At 50.5% G+C, this 14,091-nt stretch overlaps 1 protein-coding gene across 3 annotated transcripts in view; it reads left to right on the top strand.

Annotated features, from left to right (window-relative positions):
* AGO2 (argonaute RISC catalytic component 2) overlaps positions 1 to 14,091 on the top strand; it is a 113,714-nt gene that overhangs the window by 60,687 nt on the left and 38,936 nt on the right. For all 3 annotated transcript variants that reach the window (XM_039464617.2, XM_010336011.2, XM_074387212.1), the window contains one exon: positions 7,847 to 7,967. In XM_039464617.2, coding sequence (XP_039320551.1) covers positions 7,847 to 7,967 — 121 coding nt within the window. The remainder of the gene's footprint in view (positions 1 to 7,846; positions 7,968 to 14,091) is intronic.

The raw sequence follows: 14,091 nt of genomic DNA, 5'->3' as shown, positions 1-14,091 counted from the left end.
CCCGTGTTAGAACTAGGCAGTGAGGTCCCATCCTGGTGCCACAGCCACGAGGTCCACTTCCTCTGCTTTACACAACATCGGCCCCCTCTGCACCCTCAGCAGTGGGCCCTGAGGCAGTGGGGCCGCGGGCAGATAGCCGGGAATGCTGTCTCTGGGTGGTGGAGGCCTGAGTGCTGGCCAGGGTTGTCAGCCGGCAGACCCCACTGGTATGCACAGCAGCCACCTGGGCCACTGCCTGGTTGGCATGACCGAACAGCCTCCCTCTTGAGAGAGATCTGCCTATCCCAAGCTGCATGCTGTGCTAGATGTACAGGATGAGCTGGACCTGACCCCTTCTCCAGGGGCCTGCAGGACAGTCAGTGAATGGAATCATCACGCCGAGCACTGGATGGGGCTGGGGACAGGAGCGTGCATCCAGAAGAAGAGTGTTTCCAGTAGCTGCGCAGTTGTATTTCCTTGAATCCTGGGTATGTGGTTGCCTGACAAAAGTCACTGAGAAGCGTGTCCTGCCCTCCCTCTCCTGCCGCCCCCATCCTGGGCCTGTTTCTGGGCTCTGGGTTTCAAGAATACCTGCCAGCCTCTGTCCTTCAGATTCCTGCTTATATTTTAGGATGAGTTTGTTAAATGCTATCAAAAATACATCCCTCTCTGGACTTTTACTGAAATTAAAAGGATGGATTTGTTTGAGGAAAATATTCTGATCCAGAAACATGATATATCTCTTTCCTGATTTTTATTTATTTTTTTTTTTTTTATGTCTTTTCATGTTTCCAACTCTCAAAGAAAAGCTTTGTGAATATAGGTTTGGACTTGGAGCCCCAAGGCCTCCCTCCCTCCTTCCCTGCGCATGTGGCTCTGGAAGGACCCCCGAGCCCCTGCTGCAGCTGCTGCTCACCAGTTGCGGGGCAGACAGATGGGGGTCAAGGCCGGGGTCTTTCCTTTTAGAAACTGGAAGGAGGAGGGTGGCCACCGATTCTGGAGTAGACAGTCAATGACGTGTTGCCACTATGTTACGTTCTACAGTTAAATAACTGCTTCCAAACACGGTGGTCCTGTGTCACCAAGTCCGTAGGGAATTCCTCTGCTGTGATATGCAACTTAGAGTGGCCACGAGATTGTCTCATAGGAATAAAAAGTGGGGTGGGGGACTGCCAGTATACTGCCAGGGACCAAATCTTTGTGGGAATGTGGATTTTACAGACAGGGAGAGGACAGGGAAGCCGTTGGGAGGTGGGGGGACCCATCTCTGCAGGAGGTGGTGCCTATAGCCTCATCGCTGAGATGTTTGTTGGATGTCCGACTCCTCCGCTCCGGCCTCCTCTTTCCCTGAGATCACAGGAGTGAAGAAAGGGGCGGAGGCGGCCCTCACCCTGTGAGAGGCCTGCAGCTCTCCGCAGACCAGGAGACTGCGCTCTGGCTTTCTGAAGCTTCCTTTTTCTCTGTAGCCTCTTCTGGATTTTCAACTACAGTCCTAATGTCCACCAGTAATGACAGCTTTTCTCTTTGTTACAATCCTTTTCTTACCCTGTGGTGGTAACTGTGACCTGCTGTGCAGCATTGAACAGAAGCTGTGATGTGGGCGTCTTCGTCACTTTGCAAACCTCAGGGAAAGTTGGTTTGCTATAGACCGAGAAGGTTATCTGTGCAGACTTCCCCTACCAGATTAAGATGTTTCCTTCTATCCCTACTTTTCTAATTAAAAAAAAAACAAAAACATGAGCACCAGGCAGGGTGGCTCACAGCTGTAATCCCGGCACTGAGAGGCTAAGATGAGAGGATTGCCTGAGCCCCGTTCGTCACCAACCCAGGCAGCATGGCAAAGCTTCATCTCTACAAACAGCAAATAATTACCCATCGTGGTGGCATGTGCCCAGAGTCACAGCTGTCGTGGACCGTCCGGGACGGGTAGGCCCGGGGGTCTCTCGACCTGCAAGAGGGTCCCAATACCTGGAAGAGGGAGTGCGCCTGGGAAATTAATAAAGACAGAGAGAGAGAAAGCGAGGCATCTGGAGGGCTGATAGGCTGTGCCTAAACAGCAAATTTTATTTTTCAAAGGCCAGGAATAAATACACTTTCTTGGCTTTGGTTTAGGGCATAGCAAGAGGAATGCAAATGTATGCCTCACATGGCCTATACAATAGAGAAGTCAGATATGCAATCAATGGTTGTAAAAAGTAACAAAATTTTCTACAATCACAAAGTTTGTTTTCAAACATTATTCACAAAGCTTGTTTATATCCAAACATTATTCACAAAGCTTGTTTATATCCAAACATTATTCCTCCTGGCTGCAGGTATCTCTGGTTTGACCTTGTTTTAGAACTGAGATGTGAAAAGGTTTTTTTGGTTTTGCTCATCAGAATATCTTTTAATCAGATTCTCCTTTGTCTACTCCTGACTCAACTTAACTCAACTTCCCCATTCAGGCATCTCTGAGTCAGGAATCAAAGCCATCCCTTATGGTGGCATTATCTAGGGTACAAGGCAGTCTGGTAAGTAAAGGTTAAAACTTATTCTTAAAGTCATAAAAAGGTTAAAAGCAGGAACTGGTTGCCGGCAGGGGGTTACTCGGTCTAGCAGCAATGCATAGTTTTAGGCCCAAAACGATATTGTGGTTGATATTAGAAACTGATCATTCATCTTTCAGTTCCTATATTTCCGGATAGCTCGACTGCCTCCAGTAGGAAACTGTGTTTGGGATCAAACTCACCGTATAGTGAGACTCACGCCTTTTAGGGGTCTCACACGGGAATGTTCCCCACAACAGCCACTTGGGTGGCTGGGTGGGAGGATCCTCGAGCCCAGGAATTCAAGTTTGCAGTGAACTATGATTGCACCACTGTACTCCAGCCTGTGAGACAGAGTAAGACTCTGTTTCCAAAAAACTATGAATGGATGTTGAATTTTATTAAATGCTTTTCTACATCTTTGAAATTCTCATAGTTTTTGTTTTTGAGATGCAGTCTTGCTCTGTCACCCAGGCGGGGGTACAGTGGCAGTCTCAGCTCACTGCAACCTCTGCCTCCCAGGTTCAAGGGATTTTCATGCCTCAGCCTCCCAAGTAGCTGGGATTACAGATGTGTGCCACCACACCCAGCTAATTTTTTTATAGTTTTAGTAGAGACGGGGTTTCGTCATATTAGCTAGGCTGGTCTTGAACTCCTGACCTCAAGTGATCTGCCCACCTCGGTCTCCCAAAGCGTAGGTATGACAGGTGTGAGCCACTACACCTAGCTGAGATTGTCATAATTTTTTTAAAAATATGTTACATTGATTTTGTACAAATATCAACTGTATCAAGATATAATTTACGTGCCGGGCGCGGTGGCTCAAGCCTGTAATCCCAGCACTTTGGGAGGCCGAGGCGGGTGGATCCCGAGGTCGAGAGATCGAGACCATCCTGGTCAACATGGTGAAACCCCATCTCTACTAAAAATACAAAAAATTAGCTGGGCATGGTGGCACGTGCCTGTCATCCCAGCTACTCAGGAGGCTGAGGCAGGAGAATTGCTTGAACCCAGGAGGCGGAGGTTGCGGTGAGCCGAGATCGCGCCATTGCACTCCAGCCTGGGTAACAAGAGCGAAACTCCATCTCAAAAAAAAAAAAAAAAAAAAGAAAAAAAAGATATAATTTATGTACAACAAAGTGCACGTTTCTGAAGTACAGTGTTCCTCCTCTTGTGCTTCGCTTCATTGCCCTTTGCAGGTATGGTTTGTTACTGTTTAACAGATTAAAGATTCGTGGCAGCCCTGTGCCAAGCAAGCCTCTCACTGCCCTTCTTCCAGTAGCATGCTCTCCCTTCGCGTCTGTTTCAGCATTTTTGGCAATAAAGTATTTTTTAATCCAAGTATGTACTTTTTTTTTTTTTTGGACACAATGCTCTTGGACATTGACTAGACTGCAGTACGGTGGAAACAATGTTTCCGTGTGCTGGGAACAAACACCTTGTGCCACTGGCTTTATTGCAACTTTTCCTCCATTGTGCTGTTCTGGAACCTAGCCCACGATATCTCCTCGGCATGCCTTCCTATGGGCCTATGGTCTTTAAAAAATATACGCTCCGGTTAGAGCCGCCACAATCAATAGGACACACTAACAACCTCGAAGCACCTGCCCCTTTCGTTAAGCTCCCCTGTCCCAAAGCAAACACAGATCTGCTTTCTGTCAACATAGACTGCTTTTGCCTGTTAGAGAGTTTCCTGTACGTGGAATCGTTATCATCGTATACCTGTTCCTCCTTGTGTCTGGCTTCGTTCCGCAAGCGCGTTTCTGAGACGCCTGTCACGTCGCATGTAGCAGTGATTCAAGCATTGTGCGTGTGTAGGCGTAGCGTCCAGTGTTTGTCCAGTCACTGGTAGACCGACATTTACTTGAATTGCTTCCAGTTTGGAGCTGTTATGCACAGTTGTATGCAAATGTCTGCGTGGATATGTGTTTTCATTTTTCTTGTGTCAGACATTGCTAGACAGGGTGGTAAATACCCATTGACCTTTGTAAAAAAAAAAAAGAAAAAAAACTGCCACACTTTTTTCCCAAAGTGGTTGTATCAGCCTCATGGAAGAGAGCACTTCCCTCTGCCTTCACCAGCTCTTGGTATTGCTACCCTTTCCGATTTTAGCCTTTCTGGTGGGTGTGCCTGGCTTCATTTCCACTTCCCTACAGCCTGGCGATAAACATCCTTTAATGTGCTCACCAGCCATTGTGTATCCTCTTCTGCCATGTGTCTGGTTGAATCTTTTGCTCATTTAAGTTGGATTATCTGTCTTACTGAGTTGTAAAAATTTTCTTCAATATATTATGTGTACAAGCTCGTTGTTAGAAATGTGTCTGTGTAATTGTGGAGTATTTCCTCCCAGTCGATTGCTCGTCTTTTCATTTTGGTTTATTTGTTTTTGAGACAGAGTCTCGCTCTGTCTTGCCTAGACTGCAGTGCGGTGGCGCGATCTCGCCTCACTGCAGCCTCCGCCTCCTGGGTTCAAACAATTCTCCTGCCTCAGTCTCCCAAGTAGCTGGAATTGCAGGTGCCTGCCACCACGCCCAGCTAAATTTTTTGTATTTTTATTAGAGATGGGTTTTCACCAGATTGGCCAGGCTGGTCTCAAACTCCTGACCTCAGGTGATCCATCTGTCTCCCAAAGTGCTGAGATTATAGGTGTGAGCCACTGTGCCTGGTCTTGTCTTTTTGTTTTTATGACTGTATCTCTTTTTTTTTTTTTTTTAAAGAGATGGGTAAAAGTTTTTGTTTGTTTGTTTTGTTTTGTTTTTGGTGAGACAGAGTCTTGCTCTGTTGCCAGGCTGGAGTGCAGTGGCACGATCTCGACTCACTGCAACCACCATCTCCCAGATTCAGGCGATTCTCCTGCCTCATCCTTGTGAGTAGCTGGGACTACCAGTGTGTGCCACCACACCGGGCAAATTTTTGTATTTTTAGTAGAGATGGGATTTTGCCATGTTGGCAAGGATGGTCTCCATCACTTGACCTCGTGACCTGCCTGCCTCAGCCTCCCAAAGTCCTGGGATTACAGGTGTGAGCCACCGCACCCGGCCACAGTTTTTAATTTTAATGAAGCCGGGTTTATGAATTTTTCCTTTAAGGACAAAGTTTTTAGAAATTTTTGTCTATCCCATTGTTTATGAACATTTTTCTCTTATGTTTTCTTCTAGGCATTTTTCAGTTATGGTCTTTAGGTTTATAACCTGTTTTATGTTAATTAATTTTATGATGTTAAATGCAGTCTTTTGTTTCTGGTATCGACGGAACTTTGACTAGGTGATTTATTTTTAAACATGTTGCTAGATTCACTGTGTTAATGTCTTGTTCCTATCTCTGTTTATAGGTGATCAGTCCATGATTTCACTTAGTACGCTTCCTGTCCAGTTTCAACAGAAAGGTTTTGCTAGCCTCATAAAATGAGTCGGCGTGTGTGCCCTCTTACTCTGCTCAGGTCAAGTTTGAATTAAGTGGGAATGATTTGTTCTTTGAATGTGAGTAGAACCCACCTCCCCTCCAGTGGAGCCATCTGCACCTCAAATTGACGGTGATGTCCTGGCTAGGGAGATGTGGCTCTCTGAAGGTTGGGGACCCTTTGTAATCGTTTGGAGAGAGCGCAGAGGAGTGAGCTGGCCTCTTGTGAGAGCGGCAGGGCACACCTTGTCTTGGGCAGCCCAGAGCAGGTTGGGGAGGTGCCGGGTGAGATTATACTCTGGCTACCAGGTGGGCATGGCAGGGATGGATGCTGGGGCCATGCGGACTGCCCTCGAGGCTGTGCCCTGCCCAGGCTGGGTCTCCCAGCACTGTCAGAGGTGGTTGCAGCTTGATGGAGCCCTCAAATATGTTGCTGAGAGGCTCTGGGTGTCTGCCATGGGCACTCCCCAGACTGCAGGTGTGGAGGGCAGGGTAGCCGGATCCCTGCGGCTGCTGGAGGTGGACCAAGCAAAGCCAGTCTGAGCGAGGAAAGCCCTCCAGGCCAGCTTGCCTCGTCTTTGGGGAAAGGAATGGAAGCACTTGGCAGATTCCTGCTCCCTGAGAGATGACTGAGGCTCTGCTCAGGAGAAGGACCCTTCCAGCTACGCAGAGCTCTGATCACCCCTCCCCGTGGAGGTCTGTCGGCTACTTCCCCTGCTGGTCGACTTGCCTCTCCTTCTTTACCACATCCCCTGAGCTGGCATTTCCTAGTGAAAGCATCCCGTGGGCCTCTGCGTGCTTCCCTCATGTGGGCCTTTGCGGGCAGCCAGGGACCCCGGCTCTTCACATTTGCGCTTTATCAGGCATGGGTGCGAAGGCCAGGCATTTAGTGAGTGGAGCTGAAATGCCTCAGAACCCCCCTGAGCTGGGCACAGTGACTCATGCCTGTACTCCCAGCACTTTGGGAGGCAAAGGCAGGAGGATTACCTGAGCCCAGGAGTTTGAGACCAGCCTGAGCGACATAAGGGAGGCCTCCTCTCTACAAAAAAATTTTAAAAATTAGCTGGACAGCATGGCCTGGGCATGTAGTTCTGGCTACTTGGGAGGCTGCGATGGGAGGATTGCTTCTGCCTGGAAGGTTGAGGCTGCAGTAAGAAGTGATCACGACACTGTACTCCAGTGATAGAGCGAGACCCTGTCTCTAATAAAACAACCACCTGAAATGCGGGAAGAGTGCTATGCCAAGCTGGTACCTCTTTGGAGCAGAGCCCAAGGCCAGCAGGAGGTTTGCAGAATGTTTCTGGGGCCTCTCTTTCATGGTGTGGAAGTGGGGATTAGGAGTCCTGGGCCCCCAACACTAAAGCCCCAGTCCCTCCCAGCAGCAAGCATCTGCTTCATAGCTCTTCTCGTCAGTGTCTCTGAGGAGCTCCAGAGGTTCTGGAAGTATCCACCATCTGCTGTATGTGGTGTATAAAGTGCCCGGTGCATACCAAGTTCTCCTGTGTTTGACTAAATGCATGAGCACAAACTCACTCATGGGCCTAGTTTGCTGCTTTATAGAAGTTTGAAGTCATGTTGCCCAAAGGAGACACAGGTCTTACAAAATTGCTTAAAAGATAGCATTAGAGGCCAAGGTGGGTGGATCATGACGTCAAGAAATCAAAACCATCCTGGTCAACTTGGTGAAACCCCGTCTCTACTAAAAATACAAAAATTAGCTGGGCAAGGTGGTGTGCATCTGTAGTCCTGGCTATTCGGGAGGCTGAGGCTGGAGAATCGCTTGATCCCGGGAGTCAGAGGTTGCAGTGAGCCAAGATTATACCATCGCATTCCAGCCTGGGCAATAAGAGCAAGACTCCATTTCAAAAAAAAATAGCGTAAGAAAAATGTCGTCTTTGTATGCCTATTGACGTTTTGCCTGACTTTTGTCTTTGTTTCAGGGAAATCGTGGAACACATGGTCCAGCACTTTAAAACCCAGATCTTTGGGGATCGGAAGCCCGTGTTTGATGGCAGGAAGAATCTGTACACAGCCATGCCCCTTCCGATCGGGAGGGACAAGGTAAGTTCCCTGGGGTGCCGTAGGTGGAGTCACGTGCAGTGACGTGCTATAAAGTCCACGCTTGTTCTCCTACACAAAACTATTCCCCTGAGGAGGAGAGAGCAGCTCGTTGCCACGCGCTTCGTCCTGAGATCCATAAAAACTACCTTCTGTGTATTGTGGCTTTCGGTGATAGGGATTAACTTGTCTAGATCCAGACACAGATTGAGAACTTGAAACCACCAGCCTTCGAGTACAACGTACACACACAAAACACAAGCCACAAACCACCACCAGACAAGAGCCGAGAGTAAGCACCAGTATTATAAAGACCTACGGAGGCTGAGGCAGGAGGGCGACTGAAGCCCAGGAGGTAGAGGCTGAAGTGAGCTATCTCAGTGCACCACAAATTCCATCCTGGGCGACAGAGTGAGACTGTATCTCCACAAAAAGACCTATGGAAAAGTAAGTTCATATGGGGGGGTGTGAGAGACAGCCATGGCAGTGAGACACAGTTAACAGTCTTCTGAAGCCAGTGATTCATCTGAAATTAGAATAATGGGGATGAGTCAAACCCGGGAGTAGCGGTTATATTCAAGTGTCACCTTCTCTTATTACCTTTATCCTTATCATGCATGGCTTTATTTAAAAAGTAATACAATTTCTGCCCAGGAGTTGTGACTTCTTGGGAACATCTTTCAACAAATGTGCTGCTCCAGAGTGATACAGGTGTTGTTTGTAAGTAGAAGAACAGAAACCTGGCTCAGAAATAATCTTGACACAGACTTTAAGAGGCACACACATCAGAAACCAGGAATTTAACGACTGTGAGAACGAAAGGCTGACTCTCTCTGGGACAGCGTACACAGTTTGCGTTATAAACCCCAAGTTCCTTAAAGGAAGCCAGCTCAGCATGCAAAGGGTCTCAAGTTGCTGGCACGGATGTCTATTTTTGTGGGAGGGCAAGGGGCCAGTCAGCAGCCCTCTCTGCATTCAGTCTTCTTTCTTTTGAGACAGGGTCTCACTCCGTTGCCCAGGCTGGAGTGCAATGGTGCAGTCATGGCTCGCTACAGCCTTCAATTCCCAGGCTCAAGCAATCCTCCCACCTCAGCCTCCAGAGTAGCTGTTTTTTCATTTTGACGATAATCTTGAGTAAGCTCCTTTCAGCCTTTCTGGATGCTCCACGGGGCGCCGCAGGCTCAGCACCCAGTGGTGCTCCTCTGCGTTCTCATGCTCTGGCACGGGGAGAATGTGCTGTGACTGAGCAGAGGCCAAGTGACGACACAGGACTCTGCATAAAGCGACCTCACGTATCCAAGAGGGGGCGGCGGTCTGTGCAGTGTCACTGCCAGCCCAGGGTGACAGACGTTGGTCTTCCCAGTGGGAGCAGGTCCTAGGACCAAACATCAGTCCAGCATGATCACCCCTTGCAAACTAACGTGCTGTGGCTTTGAAAGGTAGTCATTTAAATGTTTTGTGCTGAATTTGCATTGTTTTTACTTAAAGTTTTGTAAGAAAGAAAAGCATAAGGAGTTTGTGCTCAGTTTTTTCTGCAGGTATTTATATTTACACACAGGGCGGGCATCAGGGTAGTTTTTCTGAAAAGGGGCCGAGGGAGTCTACATGGTATCTAATATTTACATTTGAGGCCTGTCATCCTGGAAATCACCTGCACACACACTCTGGGTTAAACACAGCTATGGGTGTGAGGCCTGCCCTGGCCCTTCCTGTGGCAGGACCTGAGGCACCTCACCCAGCCAAGCCTCACTTGCCTCACCTGTAAAATGGAGAGGTGGCAACAAAAACTACCTCCCAGGGGCTTCGTGAGAGTTCAGTGAGCATGTACACCCCAAGAAGAGCTTCCAGCCTGGGGCCTGTACCCCATGGCCCCGGGTGGTGCATCTCCCACCAGTTCTAGCCAGTGCCCATGCTGCTAGCCCCACGCCACACGTTGAGTAGTGAGGGTTTAAAATTCTTTGTTTAAGGCTAGATGCAGTGGCTTACGCCTGTAATCCCAGCACTTTGGGAGGCCAGGAGTTCGAGACCAGCCTGGCCAACATGGCTAAATCTCATCTCTACTGAAAATACAAAAAAAAAAAAAAAGTTAAGCATGGTAGCACACACCTGTAATCTCAGCTACTTGGGAGACTGAAGCATTAGAATCACTTGAACCCAGAAGGCAGAGATTGCAGTGAGCCAAGATTGCGCCACTGCACTACAACCTGGGTGACAGAGTGAGACTCTGTCTAAAAGTAAAAAATTTAAATGAAGCTTAAATCACAGAACTGCTGATTTCTGGCCCTGGTCTGTCAGCCTTGCCAATGGTCAGAGTGTTTTTCTGGGGTGCTCACGAGAGTCCTCATACGTGCAGCGCTACACCCAGTGGGCGTTCATTCCCTCTTAAGTTTCATCTCAACCATTCTCGTCTCTTTGTCAGATGAGAAGCTTAGGTCAACCAGGGACAATAACTCACACCTGTAATCCCAGCACTTTCAGCAGCTGAGGCAGGAAGATCACCTGAGGTCAGGAGTTCGAAACCAGCCTGGCCAACATGGTGAAACCCCATCTCTACTACAAATGCAAAATTAGCCAGGCATGGTGGCATATGCCTGCAATCCCAGCTACTTGGGAGGCCAAGGCAGGAGAATTGCTTGAACCCGGGAGGCAGAGGTTGCAGTTAGCTGAGATCGTGCCATTGCACTCCAGCCTGGGCAACAAGTGTGAAACTCTGTCTCAAAAAGAAAGAAAGAAAGAAAGAAAGGTACAAAAAAGAAAAGAAAAGCTCAGGTTCCAGAGAACATAGAGAACCTACTTGAAGCCACTGTGTTCGGTCAGCATGGGGGTTCCCTGGTTGCAGACCATGCTCCTTCCACTAGTCTTGGGGGTTCTGTAGGACTCTGCAGGTACAGAAATTAACCCCTGCAATGCGATAGCCTGCATAATGAGGTGTCCCCACGCCCACCTTCTCGCATTATGTCCCAGTGTCGTCCTTGGGTTTTCTCTTTTTTCTGCGAAGTACCTTTTCATGCCTCCCCTGTGGTGAGAGCGGAATGGTTCTGGTGCTCCATTACCCTGGGGCTCTCAGGACTCTGGCAGCTCCGCCAGGTCTCTGTGCAGAGGGCCTGTGCCACATCGCCCTTACACGTGGAGCCCCCTGCTCCCCTCCTGCAGTGTCAGCCTGCCTGCCTTCATCCCACCCCTGTGTGGGAAAGAGACGAGGTCTCCCAGGCCTGGGAGACACAGACCACCCGGCCTCACTCCCTCACCTTAAGGAACTGGAGATGGAGACCCAGGAAGCAATACAACTTGATGAACATTTTAGGTTATAGTCCTGGGTCCTTTTTTGAAGGCATGACGTGTGTTGTGTATTCTTCTGAGCCCTGGGTCCAGCTCCATCCTCCCCTTGTCGGGGCCCATGGAAGGTCTGAGCTCCCTGGAGCGTCTCCGCTCAGTTGAGTAGAATATTCGGACAGGTGGCCAGAAGGAGCACTGATTAGGATCCTATGGAGACTGCTGTCAACTCCCCAAATAACCAAAGACAAGTGACATTGGCCCAGAAGGATTCAGCTGGTGGGAGATGAACCTGAGAGTGTATCACTGCATCTCATTGAATGACCTCATTGAATGTCTGGTTGACATGGTCTGGGAGGGGTGGTGGAGAGCACAGGAGTCTCCTTCCCAGAAGGAAGCTAGGGCAGACCCACAGCTCAGATTGATAGCAGACCCTTCCTGAAGGCTGAAGGAGGTGGTAGCTCAGTGCTCCTGCCTGTCCACCTCTGTGCCTAGCTCATCCATGCTGTGACCACAGGAGTGCCTGGCATGGGGGTACCTGGCATGGGGGTGTCTGGCAGCAAGGGAAACTAAGGGCTCCCAAGGCAATGAAACTTCTGCACCTGAAGGCTCAGGGAGGGAAGGCAGAGGGGGAGGAGAAGCCTAGAGAGCCTTAGGCAGCATGCGGCAGGGGACCTGCTCAGCCTGGGCCCGGCACAAGCGTCTTTGGGGCTGACCTGCCTTCTCTTGGAGCTGAGGGCCCCTCCAGCCAGCCAGGTGCCTTGACCCCAGCCCAGCCCAGTGCAAGGTGGTCAAGAAGTGCTGCCGAGCCCTGACTGGCCGCCACTCCCTGTACCTGCTGTGTCCCCCACCGGCTGACTTTGAATTCCCCCTACACTTTGCAGATGTGCTGAGGGGGGCTGGTTTTGGTGCCGAAGTCTTTTGGGACAGTGATTTGCCTTTTGAGAGCTGCTGCTCTTCAGAGTCCCAGGATGCCTTTAGACGTCAGTTCCTGGCACATTTCAACACGACGTGAGCTGCACGGTCCTTCTGGGAGAGGCCCGTGACAGCCCTGGCTGGCAGACACAGTGGGTGTGGCCACTCTTCCTGCCGCTCCAGGGAGGCCATGTCCAGGTCGGGATCCTCGTGGCCAGCCAGACATACCACGCCTGCAGTGCCTGCCTCTCCCGCTCCTTGGCGGCAAAGGACAGGGAGACTGGGGGCTCAGCCGGGGCCACAGCCCAACTTAGCGCAGGAAAAACCTTTTGAAAGGCCGCTGCTGGAGTGCAGTGGCACGATGTCGGCTCACCGCAACCTCTGTCTCCTGGGCTGAAATGAGCCTCCTGCCTCAGCCTCCTGACTAGCTGGGGCTACAGAAGCATGCCACCATGCCCAGCTAATTTTCTTTTTGCAGGGACAGGCTTTTGCCGCATTGCCCAGGCTGGTCTCCGACTCCTGAGCTCAAGCGATCCATCTGCCTTGTCCTCCCGCAGTGCTGGGATCACAGGCGTCAGCCCCGGCAGCCGGCCGCTTTGCATTCTTTAGAGTGCTGTTTTCTCTTTGTCGCTGAGTTGAGTGACAGCACCGAAACGGGGATCTTCCCGTGACCGTCTTCCTTCTCTCACCCTGAGGATTTCTAGACAGGGAGGCCAGCATGCGGTTTGGCTTGTCTGGGGAGATTGGATGTCACAGCTGCTTCGCTGTGTTCCAGGCCCTGGATGGCAGTCCTGGGCTGACATTTTCTATTATCCATGTTCAGAAAATGGCATTTGGGCCACTCCCAGAATTTAGCACTGCGCTGCAATTGACACCAGCGCTCTGTGAGGTGGGCAGGGCTTGTCCCCTTGCGTGCTGGAGGCTGACCGGCCACCTGCCTGAGGTCAGAACACAGGAGGCAGCAGCGCTGGGAGTGAGCTTCAGAGGTTGGGTCATTGGGACTGAGCGTTCCAGCTGTTGGGAGGTGGCCGTGTCTCAGGTGTGGGCCACCTGCTGCTGGCAGCCTGGATGCATGCGAGGGCTGGCCCCCGGAGAGCCGCGTGCCCCCTGCCCTCATGGCGTGATGGCTGTCGTAAGACCTCCACGCGGCCCTAAGCTGCCCCATGCGAGCACCAGCCAGCCACTGCGGACACGGGATGGGCAGACAGTTACAGAGTCCAGGGTAACTCTGCTGTTTTTTTCCTCTGCGAGCCAAGTGGAGGCTGGACTTCAATACATTTACAAATTAGAGTGTATTTTGCTGTGGGAAAATAGACCCCTTGGAATTGCCCCTCAGTTTTGCTTTCAGAGGTTTTTGAAGGGCGGCGTCGACAGGCATCCGATCCGTGCCTGGGCACAGCACTGTAGGCCACACGCGAGTGCTGTTGCCGCATATGTGCTCGGGTCTATAGCACCTCCTGGCCGGGGCATGTGTGAAATACACGTACTCTCCCACTCCCGAGCTCACTCCACCTGCACGCCGTGACCCGAGCGTACCGTTTCTGGACAAGGAGAATGACGCCCTCCAGGCTACTCCTGTTGGGACCAGGTTGCTGCCAGTCTGTACTGGAATCACTCCCCCATCCCCATGCCCAGCCAGGCCCCTGGTCCTGGGTCCACAGAGACTCTGTCTCCTTTTCTGGAGTCGGACGGTTTGATGGGGGCGCCTGCCCCTCTGCTTCCTGCTGCATGGCCTGCGGCGGCTCAGTCAGCCCCTTCAGATCTGTTTCCTTAACTGAAAGTACAGAGAGGCACCAGAAGGGTGGGAACCAGTGGTTGCAGGAATCCCTGCCATGTTGCCAGTGTTATGCCAAGTGTGCACTTTCAGTTACTGTTACTTGTGTATGACTTGCTTAGAATTTTATTATGTAGTACTACTAATGAAAATGAAATATCTATA

Source organism: Saimiri boliviensis, chromosome 15 (assembly GCF_048565385.1).
Source record: "Saimiri boliviensis isolate mSaiBol1 chromosome 15, mSaiBol1.pri, whole genome shotgun sequence".
NCBI classification, from domain to species: domain Eukaryota; kingdom Metazoa; phylum Chordata; class Mammalia; order Primates; family Cebidae; genus Saimiri; species Saimiri boliviensis.
This window is presented reverse-complemented; position numbering and strand designations above follow the sequence as displayed.